This window comes from Rousettus aegyptiacus, unplaced genomic scaffold, assembly GCF_014176215.1.
Source record: "Rousettus aegyptiacus isolate mRouAeg1 unplaced genomic scaffold, mRouAeg1.p scaffold_m13_p_8, whole genome shotgun sequence".
NCBI lineage: Eukaryota > Metazoa > Chordata > Mammalia > Chiroptera > Pteropodidae > Rousettus > Rousettus aegyptiacus.
This window is the reverse complement of record NW_023416311.1, coordinates 30,803,273-30,828,405: the sequence shown is the minus strand read 5'-3', so window position 1 is coordinate 30,828,405 and position 25,133 is coordinate 30,803,273. Positions and strand designations below refer to the sequence as shown.

General features: G+C 39.2%; 1 protein-coding gene across 1 annotated transcript; it reads left to right on the top strand.

Annotated features, from left to right (window-relative positions):
- The first annotated feature begins 771 nt into the window (after nucleotides 1-771).
- On the top strand, nucleotides 772-17,546 carry LOC107517870 (isochorismatase domain-containing protein 1). The gene is made up of 5 exons (XM_016159024.2): nucleotides 772-1,166; nucleotides 9,564-9,683; nucleotides 9,790-9,993; nucleotides 11,544-11,660; nucleotides 16,446-17,546. The coding sequence occupies exons 1-5, from the start codon at nucleotides 858-860 to the stop codon at nucleotides 16,590-16,592; spliced, it is 897 nt and encodes a 298-aa protein (XP_016014510.2). The 5' UTR covers nucleotides 772-857; the 3' UTR covers nucleotides 16,593-17,546.
- The last annotated feature ends 7,587 nt before the right edge of the window (nucleotides 17,547-25,133 follow it).

Here is a 25,133-nt window from a genome sequence, read left to right as displayed (position 1 = left end):
AGAAACCCTTAGTATCTGAAATCTAATTTTGTTTAGATTCATGAGTCTATCTTCCTAAACTTGATAAGGAGACTTTGTTCATAGTGTATGCTTTTCTAATTCCTGTTAATTACAGTGCCTTACAGCATTCATAAAGTACAGGACTATTTCACTTGAAGGTGATCGCTTTTACTCGCTTAAAAACAAATCCTGTTTTTAAAGCCCTGACTTCTACTCCGTAAACCTCTTTATACTTTGTAATTCCCAGTCCAAGTTCTCCCAGAAATTGGGTAGACATAAAGGGAGGTCAAGATCTCAAATCCATTACAAGAGATATTGTATTCCATGGGACTGAAAAAAAGAACATGAAATTCTGAGCCTTGTGTGTTCCTAAGGAAGCATTTTAAACTCTGCTGCTCTTAGACTATCAGCCTGTTCTATTGGTTTTAAGATGACTGCTATCTTCGAGAAGGACGGCATGCCTCTGCACAAGGCACACAGGTAACGCGTCCCAGCAGGTTCAGCGCGGCAGCCCTGTGTCCCCCCCCTGTACAACTCTACACTCTGGGAAAGCCCCGTTCATTCCAACGGGGGCGGAGCGGGATGGAGGAGGTGCCCCAAAACGCCTCCCGGAGGTGCAGCGGCGCAGCGGCGGCGGTTGGAGGGGGCGGTCCGGCCGGCGGGCGCAGGCGCTCGCGCGCTCGCGTGCGCACCGCTGCCCCAGCGCCCAGCCCTGCGCGGCGCTCAGGCCTGCACGGGGCGAGGAGGAGGGCGCGCCGGCCGCGGCCGCCAGGAACCGCCCCTTCGCCTTGCCGAGCGCGCGGCGAGGGGAGGCGGGGCCGCGGCGGCAGGCGGTGCGGGCAGACGCTCGGGGGAACATGGCGGCGGCGGAGGCGGCGGTCCCGGCGGTCCCCCAGAGCGGCGGCGTGGGCGCGGGGGCGCCGTCGGGCACGGTCCCCGTGCTGTTCTGCTTCTCGGTCTTCGCGCGGCCCTCGTCCGTGCCGCACGGCGCGGGCTACGAGCTGCTCATCCAGAAGTTCCTCAGCCTGTACGGCGACCAGCTCGACATGCACCGCAAATTCGTGGTGCAGCTCTTCGCGGAGGAGTGGGGCCAGTACGTGGACTTGCCCAAGGGCTTCGCGGTGAGCGAGCGCTGCAAGGTGCGCCTCGTGCCGCTGCAGATCCAGGTGGGTGCTGTGGGAGGGCCGCGCGCCCTGCCACTCGCTGCTCCGGGTCACCGCGCGCCCCTGTCCCCGCTGCGCTCCTCAGGTGCCCCGCGCTTCTCCAGCTCGGAAGGGCCGCGCCGCTATCGCAAGCCTTGGAGGTGGCCCAGAGAATGGGCCGGTCCAAAGGCGACGGTCACCAGCTGTCTGCGGTCGAGGCGGGGGCGTGGGCTTCCCAGCTGGTGGCGGCGCGCGCAGACGCCCCCACGTGTGTGGTCCCCAGCTCCCCGCATCCGCTTTGTGTGCTAGGAGCGAGTCCCAGCCTCCTGCGTAACCAGAGGGCTGTGCGGTAGTGGCTGATTTTTTATTTGGGGGTGATGCAGAATGAGGGGAAAGAGATTGGTGGGGAGTAGTAGTCTTAGGGTTTGTTTCCCAGAGTTGCGCCCACCACTTGCGGAGGAACAAACTTCAGAAATCGGACCCTTCCCTCCTCTTCTTCCCGGGCTTTCAGTTCTTTGACATTAAGCCTTCTCTAACCTTAAGTGAAATAACCATTTGCTTAGCCTCTGCCTAGTACCTACCTGTCACCTGAATCTGTTGATTCCACATGCGCCTCCTACGTTGAAGAAGTCTCTTGACTCCAGGACTGCAATACCCTTCTTAAATATCAGCTGTAGCTAGACAATGATTTCCTGCTCATGCCGACTGAGAAAGTTCTTATATCTGAGGATTATTTTATAGCTTTTTAATTTTTTTTTTTTAAGCCCTGCTCTAACACTACCGCAGATCGGTCTCCTGTCCTCTGTATTCTCAGAAGATTCACTGGAGGATTTTTTTTTTTTTTTTTTTTGTAAAGAAGGAACATAAAGGTATATTTTAGTTAGGTACGACACCATCGATATTTTTTCTTTAGTTGAGGAACTGATAAGCCATTTCTTCGGAAGATTAAACTAAAATGCGGGATTCAGAGTTAGAGGCATTTTAATATTCAAGTACTGTTTTCTGAAGACTTCTCTAGGGTTTTTTTGGTTTGGTTTGGTTTGGTTTTTTCCCAGCTATAGTTGGCTGTGGAATTGGCCTTGTTTCCTATCTCCCCAGCTCCCGTGCCAGAAGCTTCCAAAGCTGGTACTTTAACCTGGATAAAGTTCCTGTGTTCAGGGAACAAAGGCTTTGAGAATCCACTGCCATCCTGGGAAAGCCTAGAGGGAGGCAGAAGGTCTCTGATAGCCTAGAATTTTTTCAGTTGTCCATATGGAGAATTTGTTCAGCTGTAGTTCAGAGGTGTTTCTGACTCCCCATTTTTATGTCTTCAAGAATTTTCATGGCAGTTAGAAAAATAGTCACGGGGATATAAAGTACAGCATACGGGACATAGTAATATTGTAATAACTATATATGGTGCCAGATGGGTGCTAGACTTAATGAGGTGATCACTTTTTAAGTTGTGTGTAAATGTCTAATCACTGTGTTGTACACCTGAAACTAATACTTTGTCAACTGATTGAAAAATAAATTTTTTAAAATAAATTTCTAAAAGTTTTCATGGCTGACACCTCTTTGCAGCCTTCTTTGTCAGTCTTTTTAGATTATTGCTTCTGAAATACCTAAGAAGTTGGATACACCTTTGGCAAATCCATTAATAAAAGCAAGAATCCAAATATTAACTGAGGCAGTCTAGGGCCGTCTTGAGGATGCAGACTCCTTTGTGATGATTTCCTATAGTGGTCGGGAGCGAGGGTGGGCTGTTGATCTAATATGATGTGCCAAACTTGCACCACCACCACCACCCCCACGCACACACACATATCTGTAAGGTTTTATTTAACCCCCCAAGATAGGATTTTTTTATTTTAAAAAATTCAGGGCCTGGGTCTGACAACTCTTTTAAAGTAAACATTCTTCAATTTAATAATGTATACGTGTATACTTGAAATGTCCTATCTGTCCTCTCAAAAGGCATTCTATAATTCAGGTCACTTGTGGCTTTTGAAATACTTTGCTTAGTATAAGAGATAACAGTTAATTTTTTATGCTGATGTTTAAAATAATTATAGTAATATCACTACTCTGTTCCATCCTTTTAAAAATGTCATTTTATTAGTCCAAGAATTCTTACGTACCAGTTACATGATACTTAATATATTTTTAAATATTTTAAAATTCTGCTTTTGTATCATTTTAATAATGATAATATTTTGACTTCTTCAGCCAGATGTCTCCCTAGCTTAAAAATAATGTGGAGGGAAACACACACACACACACACACATACACACTCTCTCTCTCTCACACACACACACACTCACACATATATCCATATACTTATTCTGATATCTACTTACAGCTATATGAAAAGATATACGTATGCGCGTGTATGCGTATGCTCTCAGAAAGGAAAGATAATTCTTTTCATGATCACTTTACTATATATTTTTGGAACCCAGCTATATAATTCTTCAGATGTGGACATTTTATGGTTGGACAAGACCATAGAATTCATTTTACAAACATTTGTGTTGCAGCTGTAAGTGCCTGGCACAGTGAATGCAAACATGAATAAAACCCAATTCTTATTCCTTACCTAATAATCCAACTCTTTCATTTTGCAGAAAAGCAGAACATACAGGGAATTGCCCAAGGTTCCATGGTAATGGTGGAGGTAGGAAAATATGTAAAGATCCTCCCTTTTAGCTGACCATACCATTCATATTCTCTATGCTTAATGAAAATATCAAGCAGAATGAAAAACAGGCCACAAACTTGAGCTTGTAATATCGTTTGTTTTGATGCCGTTCATCATTCTTTGGTGTAGATGCCTGTCACATCGGAAGACTCGAGGTGGCTCGTTAGTGAGGCTATGCTATTGGGATGGCAGGCCCCTTCTCCCAGAGGCAGGGACAAAGAGCACAAGTTTGGCCACATATAGTGCACTGCTTAAATAACATGACTGGTTTTTCCAAATGTAGGCCCTAAGCCTATATGGTTCTGGATCCTATACTATATTGTAGAATGTATTCTTCATTTACATAGGGATCTGAGTTTGCTTTCATGCTTCTTCTTATTGCCATTGCTAGTGATGTTATGAAACACAGTGGTTGCTTGTGCCACAGTGTCCGCCCCCCGTGTTTGGTTAGTGGCTCTGTGGGGACTGCTCTTTAAGACCTCCTTTGCCAGCACTAGGCTGTAGTAACTTTTTAGTGTCTTTTATGAAACATTCTGTCAAAGTGACCAAGTGTCTGCCGGCAGCTCAGGTTGCTTAAGCCAGGTCCTGTTTCAAGTGTGGTTTATGTGTCTTTACTTTGTCAGAATGAAGTCTGAGGAATTTTGAGACATGAGAAGAAATGTAAATGAGAGGATTATGCAGTGGAAACTTAGGTCATTTTTATGACTTACAAGTGTTAATTTTTCGAAAGGTATTTCCCAAGTTTTAACTAATAAAAATATTCATCTCCAGAATCTCATGTAAATTTGATATCATACCACCACCAGTGTGTTTTCTAGCCTGTCACCAGGAAAGGCAGAGACCAAATAGAAGAGAGGAAGAAATGGACATTGTGAAAAGGTTGCTGTGAGAGGATTTTGCTTTTTATGGAGGAGGGAAGGCTCTGACAGCTTTATGTGGGGGAAGATAAGGGCTTCCCTGGAAAGGTTATTTTGACCTTTTCCAGCGATAGTTAATTGGGAAGATATTCAGCTCCAGCTTTCACTTTCTCAGAAGTTTATTACTACTGTTATTATTTTAAATGGGCATGGATATTTTATATTAGAAGAGACCCCAGAGTTTATGATTGGAATGGAGAGAAGGCAGGGTTTGGAAAGAAGAGGGAAAGGAATCTGTTCCCCCTGGGACTTGCTAGTTTAGTTATGGAGCCTTCACCATGAGAGCATGTAGGAGGAACAGGTAGAAATAAATGTTCTTTTTCAGCCTAAATTAAAAACCTAAAACCTCTTTTGCCAGGAATAGATCAAGTAATGGTAAGTCTTTTGGTAACATTTGGAAATCTACTTTATGACTCACCTTAATTCTGTAGACTTAACAAGTTAGGCGAGAGAGAGAGAGCGAGAGAGAGAGAGAGTGTGTGTGTTTATTAAAATATCTTAGTAATAAATGATGTTTTTAACCTAATTACAGAAAAAGTTTTTTTAACACATGTGGAACTTCAGGGTGTAGTGTATGTTTCCCATATGAGGGATATCACGATGCATTTATTCATTGATTACATGAAGCTCGTCGAATCCTTGGAATAGCCCTGTGAGGTAGATACTATTTTTCTTGCTTTCTTACAGATTAAAAAAACTGCTGTTCGGAGATTGTAATGGATTTGCCTGATTTCATATCATTGGAATTAGGGAAATTGAAATTCGAACTCAGATTCTCACATTCATAGGCCGTGCTGTGTAGGGAGCCTTGTAACCCATGGGAGTCATGTCCCACAGACCTCTATTTTAAGTGACTCAGTATTGAAGTGAGGTCTTAACTATAGCTTTGGTAATCAAATTTCCTTAGAAACCCTTCTGAGTGAAATAATTATTCCGTGTCCTCTTCTGGACTCTCTCCCAAGCAGATCACGCCTATTTTGTGACTGTAAAAGACTACCAGAATTTTGAAAAATCACATTTACAGTTCCAAACTTTATTTCTAAAGATAAACATTGTACTCATTGAGTAGTTCACTAGGGGCCTGCTGTCACTAAGAACCACAAACTTGGTGGCTTATACAACAGAAATTTATTTTCTTGCAGTTCTGTAGGCTAGACATCAGGGTTGATTCCTTTGGAAGGCTATTAGGGAGAATCTGTCCATGCCTCCCTCCTGGCTTTTGGTGATTTACTGGTAATCTCAGACATTGCTTGACTTATAGACGCATCATACTGTTCTTGTCTTCATGTTCACAAGTCCTCTCTGTCCGAATTCCCTCCTTTTATAAGGTGCCAGTCATGTTGGACTAGGCACCTACCCTACCCCAGTATAATCTCATCTTAACTAATTATACTTTAAGTGATTCTGTTTCCAAATAAAGTCACTTTCTGAGGTACTAGGGGTTAAGGATTCAAAATAGGAAATTTGGGGGACACAATTCAACATATAACATTCATCACGTATCACTCTTATGGCGAGAACAGAACAGGTGCCCACTGTATCGTTAAGCAAGGCCAGCCACCTTGTATGTGTCTGTCCTGAGTAACCAGTGGGACTGAGCAAGAGAGGGGCCAATTCCTTGCAGGTGTACCAGCCATCACTAGAAAGTGGCCAGAGCATCTGTGGTAGTAAAGAAGGGTAAATACTGTCATGATATTGGTAATAATGGTTCTTGGGGATGAAAGTCTTTTGAATATGAAATCTAAGGTTGAATCCTAGCTATGACAATTAAAATGGACAAAAATTTTGTACTAGAAATTGATCCCTTAAACTTTTGTTTGAGGAAGCCAATAACTGTGATCAACTTTTCATATTTTAAAATTGAAATATATATTATGTATGTGTATTTGTAGGGGTATGTATAGAGCCAGCTATGTGAAGATGAGTATGTATACACACATAGTTTTCCATGTGATTTATTTGTGCTTCTTGAATAAGCATTGATCTGTAATTACTACATTGTAATAGCACTTGGTCAAGTCCACTTTTAATTTGCCATCTTACAGTTGCAATATGTAAATGTTTGTGAGTAGCATTTTTAGGTATCCATAAGATTTCGTTTTAAGAAAAATTCATGAATGAAAGTAAGAATTATAGAGTCAGTCAGTGTGTTATTTAACAGCAGATTTTGGAATTCATTTTGATTTGGAGGGGGGTGGCAGTGTTAGTTGGACTTGAAGTTAGAGTTTTTCAGAGTTTTTTGGGGGGGCGGGGGGCAGGGGGAGGTGAGTTTTGTTTTTTGTAGCCTCAGAGCCTCTTTTGGCTTATAAGTATGGAGGTTATTCATAAAGTAGCATCTTTTTCCCCAAACTACCACAGCATAGGGAGACCATTTTTTTAAATAAACTTTTTTATTTTAGAATAATGTTTACAGCAAAAAAAGCACAAAAAGTTTCTCTGTACCTGTATCTAGCTTCCCCTCTAATTAACATCTTACATTACTGTGACATATTTGTTAGAACTACAGAACCAATATTAGTACATTACTATTAACTGAGCTCTACACTTCATTCAAATTTTACTAAGCTGTTCCTTAATTATCTTTTTCTGTTTCAGGATATAATCCAGAGTACTAATTATGTTTAGTTCTCATGTCTCCTTAGGCTCCTCTGGGGTATGACAGTTTCTCAGACTTTCATTGTTTTTGATGATCATGACGGTTTTGAGAAGTAGTGGCCAGATACTTTAGTAGGATGTACCTCAATTTTGGTTTATTTGATTTTTTTTCTCTTGTGTAGACTGGAATTCTCAGATTTTGAGAGGAAGATCGTGAAGGTCATTCTCATTACATTATACCAAGGCTGCATATTATCAGCATGACATCGCTGATTACCTTAATCTGGCTGAGGCAGTGTTTGCCATGTTTTTCGACTGTAAAGTTACTCTGCTCCTCTGTACACTGAGGAAGCAAATTAAAAAGTGCAGGCCACTTCAAGGGGATGTTGGGAGTTAAACTCCAACTCCTTGAGAGGAGAATATCTAGGCATTTTCGATCCACTAAATTATAACCAGTCATCTCTGTATAAAAATGTGCCTTTCTACCCTATCTCTGGTTTCTTTCTTTATTTACTAAAGGTTTATAGGTGATGCATTCCTAGACTAGAAAAGTTTTGCAGGGTGGTATCTGATATGACGTGTATCTGATGTGGTCCCCTGCCGAGAAAAGGACACCTCACTGCTGAGATGAGGTACAGAGCAACACCAGGTAACAGGAGGTCCAGCAGTCCACACTCTGAATGTTTAGGATTTCTGGGTAGGTAAGGTTTTATTTCTTCAAATATCCAAAATATTTTGGATATTTTAACCATTTTATCTTGTAGTTCTGAAATATTATATAATTTAACATTTTCTTCATGAGTGTGCTTAAAACGGTGTTGTCTTAATTTATGTTATGTACAACTTGTTACTCCCTCACTAAAGGTCTAGATTGTAGAACGAGGTGAGTTTTGATCTGTTTTTATTGTACTTTGAATCGTCCTCTGTCAGCTATCATTTCTTGCTGCTATCAGATTGTCTCCAGCAGTTTTTTTCTCATCTGCTGTTTATAACTTTTTGTGAATTTAGAATCCAGATAACCAGACTTGTCAGGAAGTATACAGAGTTAGTGTGTCTAAGATAAGATCGGAGAGCTGGAGATCTAAGCAAATATAAGCTATAAGTACGTGTTAATGCGTGGCCTTCCAGCACACTGATGCAACTGCCCAGGAGTTTTATTTTGCATGCTTGTTGGTTTTCAGGTGTTGAGAGGGTAGAAGGAAAAGCACCATGGACTTTTTAAGATTCCAGTGAGATTAAATTCTTATATTCGACAGTGATTTTCACTCTTCGGTAGATCCATACGGGGCCCAAGTTGTTAGAGTAGACCAACTACAGCAAGTAACATAATGCTTGGTAATCAGATACCCAGTTTTCATCTTAATTCATTGACTTTCCTGGTTGTGATAAGCATGTTTAAAAATGCAGATGTCAAATTTATGTCTGTCTGTTTAACAGTGGTGATGTGCTTGGCATCATGTCATTGCATTTTCGTGAACTCTATGAAGTTAGTCTTGAGAATAGCATCTTAATGTTTCTGTCTTAGCAATAGCAGTAATTCTGGATTTGTCTCCATCTGCCTTTTTAGTTTTATGTTCCATGGTCTCACTACAGGTTATTTTAATTTTTACTCTATACATGTAAGCAATGCCACCATCATATTTAAGTTTTTTACTGTTGTAACCTTTTTTCTGATTATAAAAGTAATACATATTTTTTAAATAGCATTTGGAAAATGTTTGTAAATAGCATGTGAAAACTATAGGAAAAGTATAAAGAAAAAAATATTTCCAATGCCCTTAATTATATAACCATTTGTTGTTGTTTTCATATATTAGCTTCTGTTTTTTATTCATATTTTACATTATTGACGTACTGTTAAACTGTGCTCCATTTTTAAAATTAACATTAGATTATGAGCATTTCTTTTTAGATGGCACAGATTCTTTGAAAACATATGTATAGTGGCTAAAAATGTTTTGACATGTTAATGTATTAAAATTTGTAAAATTATATCTATATCGTTGGTCCTGGGTTTACTGCTAATTTTCACTATTAAAAGCAAGTTAATGACCATCTTCTTGGATAACTTTTTTTGTAATTCAGATCATTTCTTTTGGAGGATAGTTGTAGAAATCGACTTAAAAGGTAAAAGAGTAGGAACATTTTTCTTCTTTTAGTGACCTCCACTGAAAATAAATTTCGTTGTATAATCAGTGCTAAGTCATTCTTTTTTCTTTTTTCCTCAGCTCACTACCCTGGGAAATCTTACGCCTTCAAGCACTGTGTTTTTCTGCTGTGATATGCAGGAAAGGTTCAGACCAGCCATCAAGTATTTTGGGGATATTATTAGTGTTGGACAGAGATTGGTATGCTTGTTAATTTTTTCTAATTTACTGAAGCGTGATAGACATTTATGTGTACACACATATGTGTATTGTTAATAGTCGTTGTGGATTTTGTTTTGTTTTTCAGTTACAAGGGGCCCGGATTTTAGGAATTCCGGTTATTGTAACAGAACAGTACCCTAAAGGTCTCGGAAGCACTGTTCAAGAAATCGATTTAACAGGTGTAAAACTGGTACTTCCGAAGACCAAGTTTTCAATGGTGATTCCGGAAGTAGAAGCGGCATTAGCAGAGATTCCTGGAGTGAGGAGCGTTGTGTTATTTGGAGTAGAAGTAAGTACCTTTTGTTACGTTTTGGGCATAATATCATTTGTAGAAAACTTGATTGATTCCAGAATGCATTTTTGTATATAGGATACTGTGTAGGTGGTAATCGTGATGAAAAATAGCCACCATTTATTAAGCATTGACTGTACATTTTACTGATCGAAACACTTTGTATATATTAATTCACGACACTCATAGCAAACCTCTGAGCTGTTTTCTTGGTCTTCCCGTATTATAGATGAGGAACCTAAAATACAGAAGCTGTATAACTTACCCAAGGTTATACAGATAGCTGAGGGATAGAGCTGGTTTTAAATCTAGGTTGGTGAATTCTTGGTCCTGTACTTTTAACCACTACTTCTGGAACACATTTTCACCAAAGGCATTATTTTTATTTATATGTTGTAGGATTTCGCCTTGGTCATATTTTTGCTCTAGGAAAACCTTAGAAGTCATGGAGTTGTCCTTCACATTTGAATCATATACATATCTTTTTAAAGGGAAAAAAAAATGCTCATGGATTCCTAATACTGATTTAAATGATTTTTTGTTTGAATTGTTTTTTTGGACATGTACAAACAGAATATAAGTATTTGTTTACAGCTTGTAAGCAACAATTGAACTGAAATTTAAAAATTATGAAATAAACTAAAAACAATGAAATCCAAATAATAATATTAATTTAATATACTTATAATGTTTCAATAGTAGGTTTTATAGTAGTAGGCTTTAATAGTAGAAAGTTACAGTCTCAGGTTTAGATGTATGTTAAATATCTCTATTTTGACTTCAGTGACAATTTAGAGGAAGCCTGTATGTATAAACATGTCTTGCCAAATGCTGACTTCTGAACTTCTTTTTTGCTTGTTTACTATTATTGGACCTCATGCTTGAAGAAAATCATCTTTGAGCAGTCCTGCAGTGCTAATTTTAATGAGGTGTCAGTTGGTAATTCTCCAAAGCCCTCTTGTCATGTAAATATAATGTTGGCATTATGGCAGAAATCTTTGGCTTGGTCGTATAATCCAGTTGTTTTTGAAGCATGTTTTTACTCTTTTTTTCAGCTAATGATTTGTTACCAGTTAACACTTATAAAGATAGAACCTGTATAATACATGTGTTGGTGATGTATACTGGGTATTATAACAACTCAGTTTTCTCACTACTTTCTCAACCTGCAGTACTGCAGACTCATTCAGAAATAACCCCCACTGTGAGTGACGTCAAAACCGAGTGGTAGTAGTCAGCTGTATAAAGGTCATCCAGGTGACAAAGAGGAAGATCTTTTAGAAAGTTCTTACAGAGCTCTAGGAATATGGTCAAGGTTCCTAGTGTACGGAATGTTGGTGTAACCCAGTTCCTCACTTTACAAAGAGGAAACCAAAGCCAGAGATGGTTTTTATGCCAAGATCACATAGTGAATTAGAGGCAAAACTGCACATAGGACAAGGTCATTAGCCCTGTAGTGCTCTTTCTGCTTTATCACGTAGTTCCACATTTGTAAAATTCTTTTAGTTTACCGCGTTATTACACGTGATTTTTTACTTTCCTGCTAGACTCATGTGTGCATCCAACAAACAGCTCTGGAACTAGTTGGCCGAGGTATTGAGGTTCATATTGTTGCAGATGCCACCTCATCAAGAAGCATGATGGACAGGATGTTCGCTCTTGAGGTAATTGTCCTGCTTTAAAATAAATAATTTATCAGGTTTTCCAAATAAATTTGAAGAGCATTGAATATTTAACAGCAATGAAAGATTTACTTCTTAAATTTGAGCTTGGGCGAACAGTATCAGATTCACTGATTTCCAGAGTCTGGGCTTATGTTAGCTGACCTTTGAGGTCTCACCACCATGTCCTATTTTATATCTTCTGTCTCCTTTGATCTAGATTACTAGTAACACCAAAAGCTCCTTATATATTTTATCATAAGTTTTCTGTGGCTTTATGTGTGAACTAAGAGGTATTCCAATAAGCTTAATCTGAACCATTTAGAGATTTGCATATTAAAGCAGTTCACCTAGGTTTAACTCAGCCAAGATCTCTCCAGACCTAGAGGGTAGTAGGCCTGTTTCAACCTCATATTAGGTTTCCCCAGACCTGAATTTCTGAGAATAGGAGGTGTGTCATGGACTGTAGACACCACTCTCATACAGTGTTTCATGGATCTCTGCACTGGAGTGCCCAGATGTACCATAGAGTCAGGGAGTCAGTGATTTTTTGTCAACGTTGCATAGCAGTGGCCTTACTTAAGCACATCCTATTTCAAGACTCAAAAAGCAAACTACCACATGATCCTTTGAAACGTTCACTCCATAGCATGGTTCTTTCTCTCTGTGTCTCCACCCCCCCCCCTTCATGTTTAATTCTAATTCTCTAATAATTTTAGAGTGGTATACATGTAGATTGAGTTGGTGAGTTCTTTAACTGGTTATTTTTATTGAGAATGGGAAATACCAGATTTTTTTTTAGACCCTCCAGTGTTCCATGCACCAGCTGGCCTATGAACCACTTTCTCTGTAGGATTTCCAAGACATCTTTTTAGCCTAACGTGTTCTCTAGGGTGGTGAAGTGGGGCAAATGAGAAAGTCAGAGAAGGGAAAGAAGAGTAAAGCCAGCAGGGAGGGCCGGCGCAGAAGCAGGTGGGAAGATGCAGCAGCAGTTGGTTTAAGGCCCCGATTGGTCATCCCTTCTTTATTTTAGTCCTGAAGCAGTGAGTCCTTATTTGGGATTACAGGTGGAAGTAGCTTTATTCATTCTGTTTAACTATTTTTAAGCCCATTTAGCCTCTTGGGTTCTCTAGTAGTTAGGTATCAAGTATTGCTTTTTCCCATCTCAGCAAAGACCTTTAAGCTGTTTTTACAGCCACGAGTTAATCAACTTCTACTTTTCAAATTGCCTTAGTAATCTGAGCTTAAACACTTCCACTGTCAGATCCTCGCCAATTCAGCAAGCAGCTCTTTTCCTCTGTGGATAATTTATCTTTCTGGTAATGCTGAAATCCCAAACTTGGAGTGTTTTTAAGGAAGCAAAAACTAAAAACATACCAAAAAAAAGCAAAATTCCTCCTTGCTTGTAAAGACGTTTCAAGGACTTTTGTCCTACAGTCCTAAGTTTTTTAGACATGTCTTTATTATGGCATTTATCACAGAAGATTTTGATTGTTGGCAATTCTGCCTTCTCATAAGAATCAATAAAAACATAGCTGTTTACTATCGGAAACTTGTTCTTTGAGAGGTAGTCTGAATTTCAGTGAATCAGTTCAAACAGTGGAGGAACAATATGGGTTTGAATGCAGGTTCTGGCATTTTGTAAATCTGTGCTCTTGGACAAGTTATCTAATATCTGTGCCTCAGATTACTCATTGGTGAAATAAAAATGATAATAGCCACTACGTGGGAGGATTTTTGTGAGGATCGAATGAGATAATGTATTGATAGCACTTAGTACAGTGCCTGAGATGGTAAGCATTCAAGAGTTAGCTCCTGCTTTTATTTTTATTATTATTGTTATTTGTTGTTGTGTTCATGAGGTTAGTTTTATGAGAAATGTATAAGCGTATGTTAGCTTCGATGACCCAGAAGGGACCAGTCCTGAGAAGGGCTAAGGAAAAAAAGAATATGGTCTGAGGTGGGTGGCTTTGGAAGGGCCTGGAGCAAACAGCACTGCCTTGGGTTAAAGTGCTGAGGGTGAAATCAGGGCAGGTGGTGATGGAGGAGATGGGCCACATTTCAGATTTTTTTTCCTTAGTCTGGATTTGATGTAAAGGTTATTTTAGTTTACCCCTGTTTATTGGGAGAAATACTAAGTTTTATATATATATATATATATATATATATATATAACTGTGCAAGTTAAATGGCAACCTCACCAGTTCCCCTTCTCTGTTCCTTTAGAACACAACTACTAAAGATAATTACTGAGACCATCCATATTGCCTTTTAGGATTATTGTAACAGTAAGGTTTATAGTTACCATTACTGAGACTTTTGTGCCAGGATCTGTGGTGTGTGTGTTATTCAACAGAAGTTTTTGAGCACCTGCTCTGTCAGGCATTGTTGCTTTCAACCAACAATAATATAAATGCAGGATAAAATAGAACAAAACCCTCACTTGAACTTGATATCCTTGTACTTCTAGGGAGTTGTTAGTGTTTAGAAACTTAATGAGTTTGTCTTTTTTTTCCTCCTGCGCTCTCTGAGGTTCTCATGGCTTTGTGCTCTTGCATTTTTCTCTCTGTGGGTCAAAGTCATCTTTCCTTTGGCCTACTTGGGCTGGTGTTGCAAGTGCAAGGGAAGAACTTTGGAAACCTGTTAGTCATGTACTGTGTTGAACAGCTGGAGATTTAATTGCCCCTTTTCAAGCCAGAAAGGAAAGTGAGTGTAGGACCAGTATTGTCGGCATCCTCCTAGCTCAGGGTGGTGGGCAGGAACCCGCCAGTGTCTGGAAAAGCTGCTGCTCTCACCGCGCTCAGGCACCTGTTTGGGTTGGGGCCGAGCAGGCACCATGGGAAGATCTGTGAGCCTGATCTAAAAGCTTTGCTTTTGGTGAGCCCCGCCTTCCCATAACACAGGTTCTTGGCTTGATTATTTTTAATTTCTAGTCAGTATTGGCCATTTCTCAGTCTTGAAGCTAAGTAATACTGTGTCAGTTTCAGCTTACTAAAATGTATTTCCATGCCTGAAGTGTCCCAGCCTACCCCACCATCGTGACCTGACTATCAGCGTTACTCAGGGCTTGGCCTAGAGTGGACCATGCTTGGGTCAGCAGAGCTCTAGGGAAATCTGGCTTCTTTCCGGGTCATCAGATTTCTTCCTCAGACCTGGGAACAGCTTTCAGTCTTTCCTTCCTCACTAAAGAACTAGAAAGATTAGTGACAACTGACTTAGGTTGGCATTTGGAGTATATAAAGCACTTTCACTGACATTGAAAGTATGATTCAGATTCAGGCCAAATAGTAAAAGTCTATTGATTCAACAGTGAGCAGTAAGGAAGGCAAGGCAGGATAGCCAGCCAGTAAGGGTGATAGCTGGGTTTGAATGACAGGATGTTAACACATTGGAGCTACAACTAGTCTTAAATTTAGTCCCTGCCCTCTGTCTGAAGTAAGTACACAGTCCTTTGAGATTTCTGAGGGTTTTGATATGATAGTGGGGAGCTTACTGAAAGGCAAGGAAGAGGGAATTCATTTCCAGAAGTCTTTAAAAAACTCAGAGATAACTGACTCACCTTCTGGTATTTGTCCTAACATGAGGGGCACATGCAGCCTTGCTTTTGTCTTCTTTCCTACGTTTTCCCCTGCTGTTTGTTCATATCTTGAGAGTTCTGGTCAGCTGCTCTGCATACTCTTCTGTACTGGTTGAGTTTAAGGCTTGCTTTCTGATAAGTAGGCTGTGGCTTATACTCCCTTCTGTGTCCTTGGGGGTAGAAGGTCTGCTAGTGGGAAGGTCAGGCCTGTGGGTCTACAACCATCTGAAGGAGGATTTACTTTTATTCCACAGGGATCTCCTGGCTATTCAGGTGACTCCTTTGTGATGAGAGACTGATCTTGGTCTTTTCCTCTGACTTGTCTAGGAATTTTTCTAACCACCTGATCTTCCATGGTTCTTAACAGCGGATGTTTCTTGGGCTAACAGTCGGCCTGTTTTTGGTTGTTGTTGTTGTTGTTTTGCCTAGGGTTTCAGATAACAGATCTAGAGAGTGATTCTCTGTTCTAGCATTCCCTTCTCACACTCTCCCTTTTCTGCTCCCCCTTTCTGCCCCTTCCCCTTTTCCTCCACTTTCTCTTCTTTGTCTTGCTTTCTCCACCTTTCCTCTTCCTCCCTCCTCCACTCTCTCGCTCCGCCCTCTCCTTGAGATTTCTGTCCTTAGTTCTTTATGTGATTTCTGGAGCAATTTGGCAAGGACATACTTTGACCTGTCAGTTAAACTTTATACAACCTTAAATTTTAAACTCTGGTTTAGTGATTCTAAAAAGTTTACGATTGTGGCAGTGGTGGTGGTTCTGTTTAAGAATGTTCTGGGGGCACATTCCTAAACCCAGCATGAGACTCTTCTACCACCAATCATTTCTTCGTTAGTGAAAGGACACACAATGTTACATGTCAGATGTTTAGACACAGAAAAGGGAACTAGAATCATTGTTTTACAGTCATTAGCCTTGATTTCCCTTCTGTCCCTGGCACATGTAAGTCATAATATTCGCTACCTATTTCTTTCACTTGTTCCTAGTCCATATTACTAATATTGAGAATAATCATAATGGGTTCGTGGTGTGGCTAGTTTGAAAATATACTTCCATCACTGAATTTGGTAGTATGGCTAAGGACCTTGGTTTTTAATAGGGGTAGACTAATTACTGTGTCCCGGCACGCTTTTTGCTGTTTTAATACGGTGTTCATTCTCATGCTTACTTTTTAATTTGTCTTTATCTTTTTTGTTTTTGTTTTGTTCTATAGCGTCTTGCTCGAACTGGGATCATAGTGACTACGAGCGAGGCTGTTCTCTTACAGCTGGTTGCTGACAAAGACCATCCAAAATTCAAGGAAATTCAAAATCTAATTAAAGCGAGTGCTCCAGAGTCAGGTCTGCTTTCTAAAGTATAGAACGTTCGAACAACTGATATGCTACTCACCATCAGGTGACAGGACTGTAAGCCCAGACACACTCTTGTCTGTACCAGAATTAAAATGTCAAGTCAAAAATTGGCTCTTTTTTTGCGCCTCTTAGTAAAACTTAACCAGTTAGGCCGTTTGGGTACCAGCATTTAGTTACAAACGTCAAAGGCTTCAGGTGCTGCTTACCTTCTTTGTTTCTTAATGTGCTTTTATTTATTTAAAAAAACTATAATGGAGGTGCCTGTTTTGTCTGTACTGTACACATTGATCGTAACTTTCAAAAGTGCACACTCGTGAAGTTTTCTTCATTGTGCACTGTAAAGAAAAAGATGTGTTAATAATAGTTTGACTTTTGTATATGTATGTTATGTTACTGTGGATTCAGTGTTTTTACTTTACATACAGGTTGATTGAAATAGGATTATTACATGAGACTTTAAAAACAGGACTTTGATTCATATTACCCGTTTTCCTCACAATGCAGTCAACTTATAGAGTGAGTTGCATTGCTCTAACCAGATAAAATTATGTTGAATAATTACATATCTTTCTTGATTACGCTAATTTTCTTAATCACTAATTCTCTGTTAGTGTTCTCTTTTTCAACTGAATCTCTTCCTAGAGACTCATTGGGTCATTGCTTATTTTAATTTTGTAAACAGATGGGATGATTTGTGATGCCATATTGGAGGGCTGTTTTAAAATCTTTGAAGTATCACTTTAGCTGAATATCTTTATGACCATCTTTACAACCATCTTGAAAATGTCTTCTAATATGAACAAGATTATACAAAACGATAAAGCCTGGATAAAACGCAGTTTTAAAACATTCATATTTTTGTTTGATATTTTCTCCACCTCCCTTCCAATTATAATGATTTGGTAGTATTAATTTTGTAGTCATTGCTACCTTTCAATAAATTTATTTTCATTAAATACTTATTAGAGGGTTTAAAACTTTTTTAAATATATGAAATATAGAACATTGCTGTCTTTTATATTAAATTAAAGAAAATGTTTTATGTGAATGAAATTATTTTGTCCCCCACAACTTGGCTCTATGAGTACTGTTCCAGATATTCTAATATTTATTTAAAGGTATAAAATTTTTGACATTTATAATCTTTCAGCTCATGAGAATTTTCAAAGAAGGAAAATCCTTTGCTGGCAGGAATAAATGGATTTCACTGAAAGACATTCTTCATGATTTAAGAGCAATAGAAATGTTGCTTTTGTCAGTAGTTACAGCAACATAGCATTCTTCTCGTGGGTATGTTTAAATATTTTTTTCCAGGAAACGTGTGTCAGAAAGAAGAATCAAAGATTTCTCCACACTTTAAAGTAGTTTTTAATACATTTAATTTAGTGCTTCTCAAATGCGAATCACCTAGGGATCTAGTTAAAATGCTGACTGTGGTTAAGTAGGTCTGGCCTTTTGTTTCCCATAAACAAAAGGCCAGTTTTCACCAGTGCTGCATAAAGGACTACACTTTGAGTAGCAAGGGTTTAACTAACAACACCTGTTTTCCTTCACTGCCCCAGGCCCTTCATTTCTCATGAAATGCCACCACAGTGAAGCCTTTTCAGAGCTGAAACCAAGCCTGTGACCCTGAGTTAGTTTCCTATGGCTACCATAACAAGTCAACACAAACTTAGTGGCTTAAGACAACACACATTTATCATCTTACAGCTCTGTAGGTTGGAAGTCAAATGAGTCAGTGGGCGAACATCTATCTTCTCCACTAGATTGTAAGCTCCTTGAAAGCAGAACCAGTGCATTTTTTTATACTTATTCTGAAAACATATTTTGAGGACCTACTAACATTGTGCTATGCGTTGATAAAAAAGATGCCCCTAGGAAACTTAGGCTCTTGGTACAAAATGTGGTATATCATAACTTCTCCATAAATGTGAGTTGAATTAAATTATGTCAAAGGTTCAGGAATGTCAGTTCAACATTAAAGTTCAGACCCACATAATTGTGATTTTTGCCTTCTCACTTCTGTTTGCATATTATGCAAAGCAGGGTGACAAGACCTTATTATAGGAAAACTGAATTTATTTTAATATATTAGGCTTTTAATTTGCATACGTATAATTCCGTAGGATACAATTTAACTGATGTAGAGAACATGAGAACGTAAGCTATTGAATCTCAAGGGGGTTTGGAGCAGGATCAAGATGCTTCATTAAATGAAATGCTAAAACATCTGCAGAAACAGTCTAGAATTAAAAGTCATTAAAGCGATCATTTATTCCAACCAGGAAACCAAATACCCTGTTGTATCCATTCAAATATCACATTTCTCTCACTAGGTGAGATATTTGTTCTTTTAAAAAGTTGATATTTGGGTAAATATGACTTTAAAGCTAGGGGGAACTTTGAAAATCATGATCTCGAAGGTCCATTTCAGGTGTAAAATTCTAAGGTGGTTTTATTTTATAAAGGCGGCTGGTGAGGCCCAGAGGTAAATGCCATTTCTGAAAATGCACGGGCGATTAAAGGCACTGTGGGATGAGAACCAGGTTACTTAACACATCAGCCTGTACTTCCTTACGTTAGCTGATAATGCTAAAGATCAGCAGAAGAAAGAAGGGATGAATAAAAAGAAAGGATACATTTTACAATCTATAAGACAGTACAGGGTTTTACATAAGCGAAGCAAATGGGATACTCCCAGTGCTGATAGCTTTCCCTGTGCCACAATCTTCAATCCACCTTCCTTCCAAATGATTTTCTAGTTGGGGGAAATGACTGATTATATGAAAATTATCATTGTCGAATAACAGCATATCAGTATCTCCACATCACAAATGCCTCACTAACCCTTCATGGAGCATTACTGTCACTGTTTAACCCTTGATTAAAAAGAATTTAAAAATCACTAGGCTACCATAATGAGATATATCAATTACTTAGATATGATTGAAACGGATTTTTTACATAATTACAGTTGGCTTTTAGAATTCTTCCACATTGCTTTTAAGCCTGAACAGCAGATATCAAAAAAGTTTATTTTTAAAAGATTAAAATCTGAAACGGTGGTCAAATAAAATTATCTGTTAATTCCTGTTGGAGAGGTCATAATCTCGATGTGCCTGCTGTAGGAAACAACAGAAATGGCCCCCAAGGTTCCCACTCAGGTGTGCTCACAGCTTTTCCCAGTGAGGTAGGCAAAACTAATCTCAGTATAGCAGTAGCGGGTTTTGCTCAGGTGATTGAAGTCTCAAATTAGTTCGCCTTAAGATGGGGAGATTGCCTGTGTGGTCCCGAGCTAATCAAGTCAGCTCTAAAAGAGACTGGGCTCTTCCTGGTGAAAGAAATTCAGTGTCAGAGGGATTCCACACGAGGTAAGCTCTTCCCTACTCATTTTGAAGGTGGAGGGGAGTCTGATGCTACAACTCTGGCAGCCAACAAGGAAACGGGGAGCTAAGTTGTACAATCACAAGGAACCGGGTTCAACAGCCAACCTAAGTTGAGTTTAGAAGCAGGTTCTCCCCAGAGCCCTAAGGTAAGAATGTGGTGGGGCTGACACTTTGATTTTTGCCTCCTGAGACCTGAGACCCTGAGCAGTGAAAGCAGTTAGGCTGTGCCTGGCTTCTGACCTACAGAACTGTGAGGTAACACATTTCTCTTTTTTTAAGCCACTAAGTTTGTGATACCGTGTGATAATGCAGCAAATATAATAAGTACATTAGAAAACTATACGTGCTTTCTTGGTTGTGTTTTTTAAATTTGCAGTGATGTTTATATGAAGAAAAAGAAAGGAGATAAGTGGGATGCCATCAAGAGAATAAGCCTATTTTAAATTCCAATTAGCTCCTATTGTTTCCAGAAAAGGGGTAGGCAGGGAAGATATACGTCTTGTAGTCCATTGTATTTTTTTATGGTAAGGTTAAATTTTTGTATTTTCATTGCAGAATATAGTCAACCTAGAGCACATCTGTTATATATGAGGCTTAATCTCTTGATAAAATTGCTAGTTGCATAGTGTGTTTTACTACCCTAAAAGTCACTTGGCCTTGGATTTGTTCATTGTTCTTGCAGCTGCTTCCTTGCTAAATTATTCCTCCCACTTCAGACAGTAAATGCATGAAATGAAAAGTGGTGTGTCTTAGAACCTATAGTTAATACACAAGCGCTCATTGGTAATGTATATTGGATGCATGCAGCTTTGAATTGGGCTTCCGGAAAATGCATATTGTACTTTCAAAGTAGCCTGTTCGGCAACCCCAACTAAGAATGTGGAATGCTTTAAAAATTGTGAGAAGCTTAGAGATTTTTCCAAGAAATTAAGACCCTAGAAAGAATATATGAAACATGAATGAAGAACATAGGTATAAATTGTTAGTCACTAAAAAAAAAAATGTTAGCCACTACTCAAATGTTAGTGTCTTCTTGATTGAATTGTTTTTATGCCAGTAAGTGCTTTATTTACTTACTTATTTTGGAGAACTTGGTAAAATTTACTCGGTATCCCACTACGTCAATATTGGTTTTCAAGAATTTATTCCCACAGCTGAACAACATGGTTTAGCTATAACACACACACACACACACACACACACACACACACCCCTTTTCAAATGAAAAAAAAAATGGGATTGTTGGCAGAGGGAGTTATCAGAAAATAAGAGAAGAATGGGGTTTTTTTTCTTTTTCATACTGGAGAAAGCTACCGGTTGTGATGCATCGTAGAACTGAAAGCATTGAAATGACAGACCTGGCTCCATTCTTAATAGTTTTATTATTTGAGGCAAATTTCATCCTTCAAAGGTTACCAGCTGCATAAAAACGACACTGAGAAATGGCCCAGAAAGAAGTGTCCAGGGCCTTGAAGATGTGGCCCACCCTGCAAGACATGTAGTAGCACAAGAAGCCCAGGGGGGACTGTGTATGTACCGCAGTGGGAGGGCAGAGCCTGGGGGGGCGCTGGTTCTTGTCCCAGCTCTCTCTCTGCAGCAGCCTCAAAACCTTCCTGAGAGATTTCTAGGTTCTCTCATACAGGAAATGGATTTGGATGATAGCACAAAAAATACCTACTTCTTTGTATAAATACTTGGTGTTACATGTTTCTGAAAACCTTCGTTTAAAATAAGATCTACAGGTTGCCTATGGCTAAAAATTGAGCCTCAGAATTTTCACATAACCAAGCAACACAAACACAATATCCTTGATTGCCCTCAGGTGTTAAATGGATTCTATAGAAAATGAGTCATTGTAATTGTTCAATCAAGGATGCCCTATATAATTTAAAGATAAGTATATCTTAGAAAATGCAAACACAGTTATGAATGCATAACTAAGAAATATTACTCTTTGATAACCATAAGAAAATCCAAAAAAGTATTGGACAATAAGGTATCATGAGCATTTAAAAAATTATCTTTATGGTATGTCTAGATTGGCTTAGAGACATTTTATGTTGATTAGTTAAAAAATCAAATGCTAGCTCGTTTAGTCTTTTGAAAGACATAAATTTTTATTTTTGATCTTGGAATACTATGAATAAACAAATTTGCTAAATAATATTATGTTTAGATCAGCTTGGTTGCTCAAAACTTCCCAAAATAGGATAGCTTCTCCTCCTTACTACTTGAAAAAATTCTGTATTGAAAGACCTAATAAAGATATAAGTGACAGATAGTTGGGAAGGGGAAGTGTTAAATGATTTCAGTCCATACTAACTTGCAAAATAGCAAAGCACAGTTCCTGGAAAAATCAATCATGCTTTCATTATTAAAATTTGGATTGTACACAAATTCTATTTGGTCTAATTGGAATGCAGAACGATATAAGTGCAGATGCATAGAGATTTATTTATATTAACATTCAACAAAATTGTTTCTGTAACTGCTAGACTGACAGCATAAGTTTTGAAGTATTTTAACACGTAAAAATGCAAGTAAACCTTAGCTACCACGAATTCTCTGGATTGAGTATATTCATTCTTTCAGTACGGCTTTATTGATTACCCGTGTTGTGAAAGCCTCCCCACTAGGGACAGTCTAGAGAAGAGAAAGCAATAGTTTTCTGAACGAATTCAGTGATGTGAGACAAAACAAAGGCCACCCGGGGTGGTTAGTACAAAGATGTGCTGGACACAATTATGGAATGCCAGGGGACAAATTCTCCCCAGATGGGTTAGGGCTTTTTAGGTCTAGAGCCTTTTCATTGTAGTTCTTCCTGCTAAGGTTGGTTTGTTTGGTCGTTGGTTGGTTTGGGTTAATATACAAACTATTCCCTGGCCTCTTCTTTGACAGGACAGGAAATTTTACTCCAAGCTTATAATCTCTTGAAGGAATCTAAAAATTGCTGCCGGACACACACTGGGCATACCCAGCTCCTGTGCACAGTTTAAGGTCATAGGTACAAAATAAGTAATAGCAGCTTGACGTGGATTGAGCACTAACTATAAGCCTGGCATTTTGATAGGTGCTCTATGTCTATCATCTGATTCTCATAACCTCGTCAGGTTGTTTCTACTATCTTCACACACACAGGTTAAGTGCCTGGAGCTGGGAGTTGTGCAAGTGCTCGGTTGTGTGGCTCCTGTACTAACTGGCCTTGAATATTCCTAAATGTCAGCAATGGGAAATGACTGCTCTTTAGTGCATATACCCAGGCAATGTCTACAAATTCTGCTGAGTAGGCTAATTATTTTTCTTATACTCAGTCATTCTCGATTAAAGACAGCTCTGCTGGAATACTGCTAGCCATGCCAAGTGACCTGGAGTCAATGTGCAGAAGGCACTGTGTAACCCAGAGCTCTCAAATTTGATTGCTTACAAGGTGAGGCAGGTAGTGCAAACAAATGGGACATGTAGTCCTGGCACATGGGGAAGTACACATACCCATACCTCCTACATGGGCAAGCCCTACTTAGTGCCACCTGATTGCTGCCACGGGAAAATGCAGCCCCAGCATTGGCAGAGCTTCTAAATCTTAGAAAATGCAAGGCCAGGCTTCAGATGCTGGTCCTCAGGCCATGAGACCCATTCATCAATGCAGCTCGTCACCTGCTACACATGGTGTTCTTCTAATTCCTCATTCAGGTTCACTAGTTGGTCTTTATTCGCTCTACAAATATAAGTTCTCTAAGGCGGTGGTCCCAAAATTTGATATCAATCTGTGATAAGTCCTTAGCATCAGTCTTTTTAAAAACTGTCCCAAAGTGAGTCTAATATGCCACCAGGGTTGAAAAATAATTGCCTTAGTTCAGTTTTTTTTGTTTTTTTCATTTTATAGTTCTATGAACTTGCCTTCATCTAGTAAATATTTCTACTATAAAGTCATCTGATAATTGATGTTGAAAAAGGCTCTGGGAGAATTTTGCCTGCTACCAAAACTGTTAGGTTATATCTAGGTCTGAATGTTTTCTAATTATTTCTACTAATTAACTCTTCAGCTGCCACCTTTGAAGATCGATTCAAGAGTTAATCTGCCCTGGTTTGAAAACAAGCAGTCCTTCACTCTCTGTGATTTCCAATCTATCTGCATAGCAAGATCGTCTGGGGACCTTTTCAAAAAACTAAGATGCCCAGATGCAACCACTGTGCTTTTACAGAACTCAAAGATAATTCTGATGGGATGAAGGGCAGAACCAATGTCCAGTCCCCCAAACACAGGCTCATAAGACACAGGAATATCTCAAGCAACAAGGTATCTTACCTGAGGAAACTTAATATAATTTGATTTGTTCCAGGTAATCTTTTATCATTTACTCCTATGATCTCCCAATTTCTTCAATTGTAAAAAAAGTATATTTTGGTTACTTATGAGAGAATTCTATATAGTGATATAATGTTTATAAAACACTTAGCACAGTATCACCTCTCAGTTCTCAAAACCTAACCCGACAGAGCAGGTCTTCTCCTGATATGACATTAGTTTTAAGTAGTGTATATCAGAACTTTGGCGCCCTTTCTTGAATTTCTACCCAAATTAAAGCAGTTTTTTTTTTTTTAACTAGTTGCGTGCCTTCCAGTCATAAAGATAGAAAATAACTACCTTTCCCTATGCAGATGGCATGGCTTACCATAAAGAACCAGAAGTATCTCCAATAAACCAAATGATCCCTATTAATGTGAAAGACAAGGTCTCCCTTCACCCCCAAGACAAACTAAGCAATTCAGCTGAGCAAGTCACTTATTCAGCAATGTGGGAAATGCTGGAAAGCTAATTCATATGGATGAGCTGGCAATCAAATGTACTTTAAGATCCATACTAAGGTTCTTTGATCACAGTGGCCACAGGTCACACATGTTATTCAAGTCTAAGGGGTTCATTTATCTGTGTCATACCACAGTGGCTTCTCATCTTATCATACCAGAAGTTAAAAAGGCAAGCTAACATCTCTAGGGTAGAAATGAAGATAAAGCTTGTCTAGGAGAGAGAACAGGTTCAAATGCTCTTGCTTCTCAGTGGGCCGGGAAGATCCACACAACCACACTTGGATGCTTGTCACAACACTTGGACTAGAAGCTCTATGGCCTCTCCTCGTATGCTTTCTTATTTATCTTCCATGT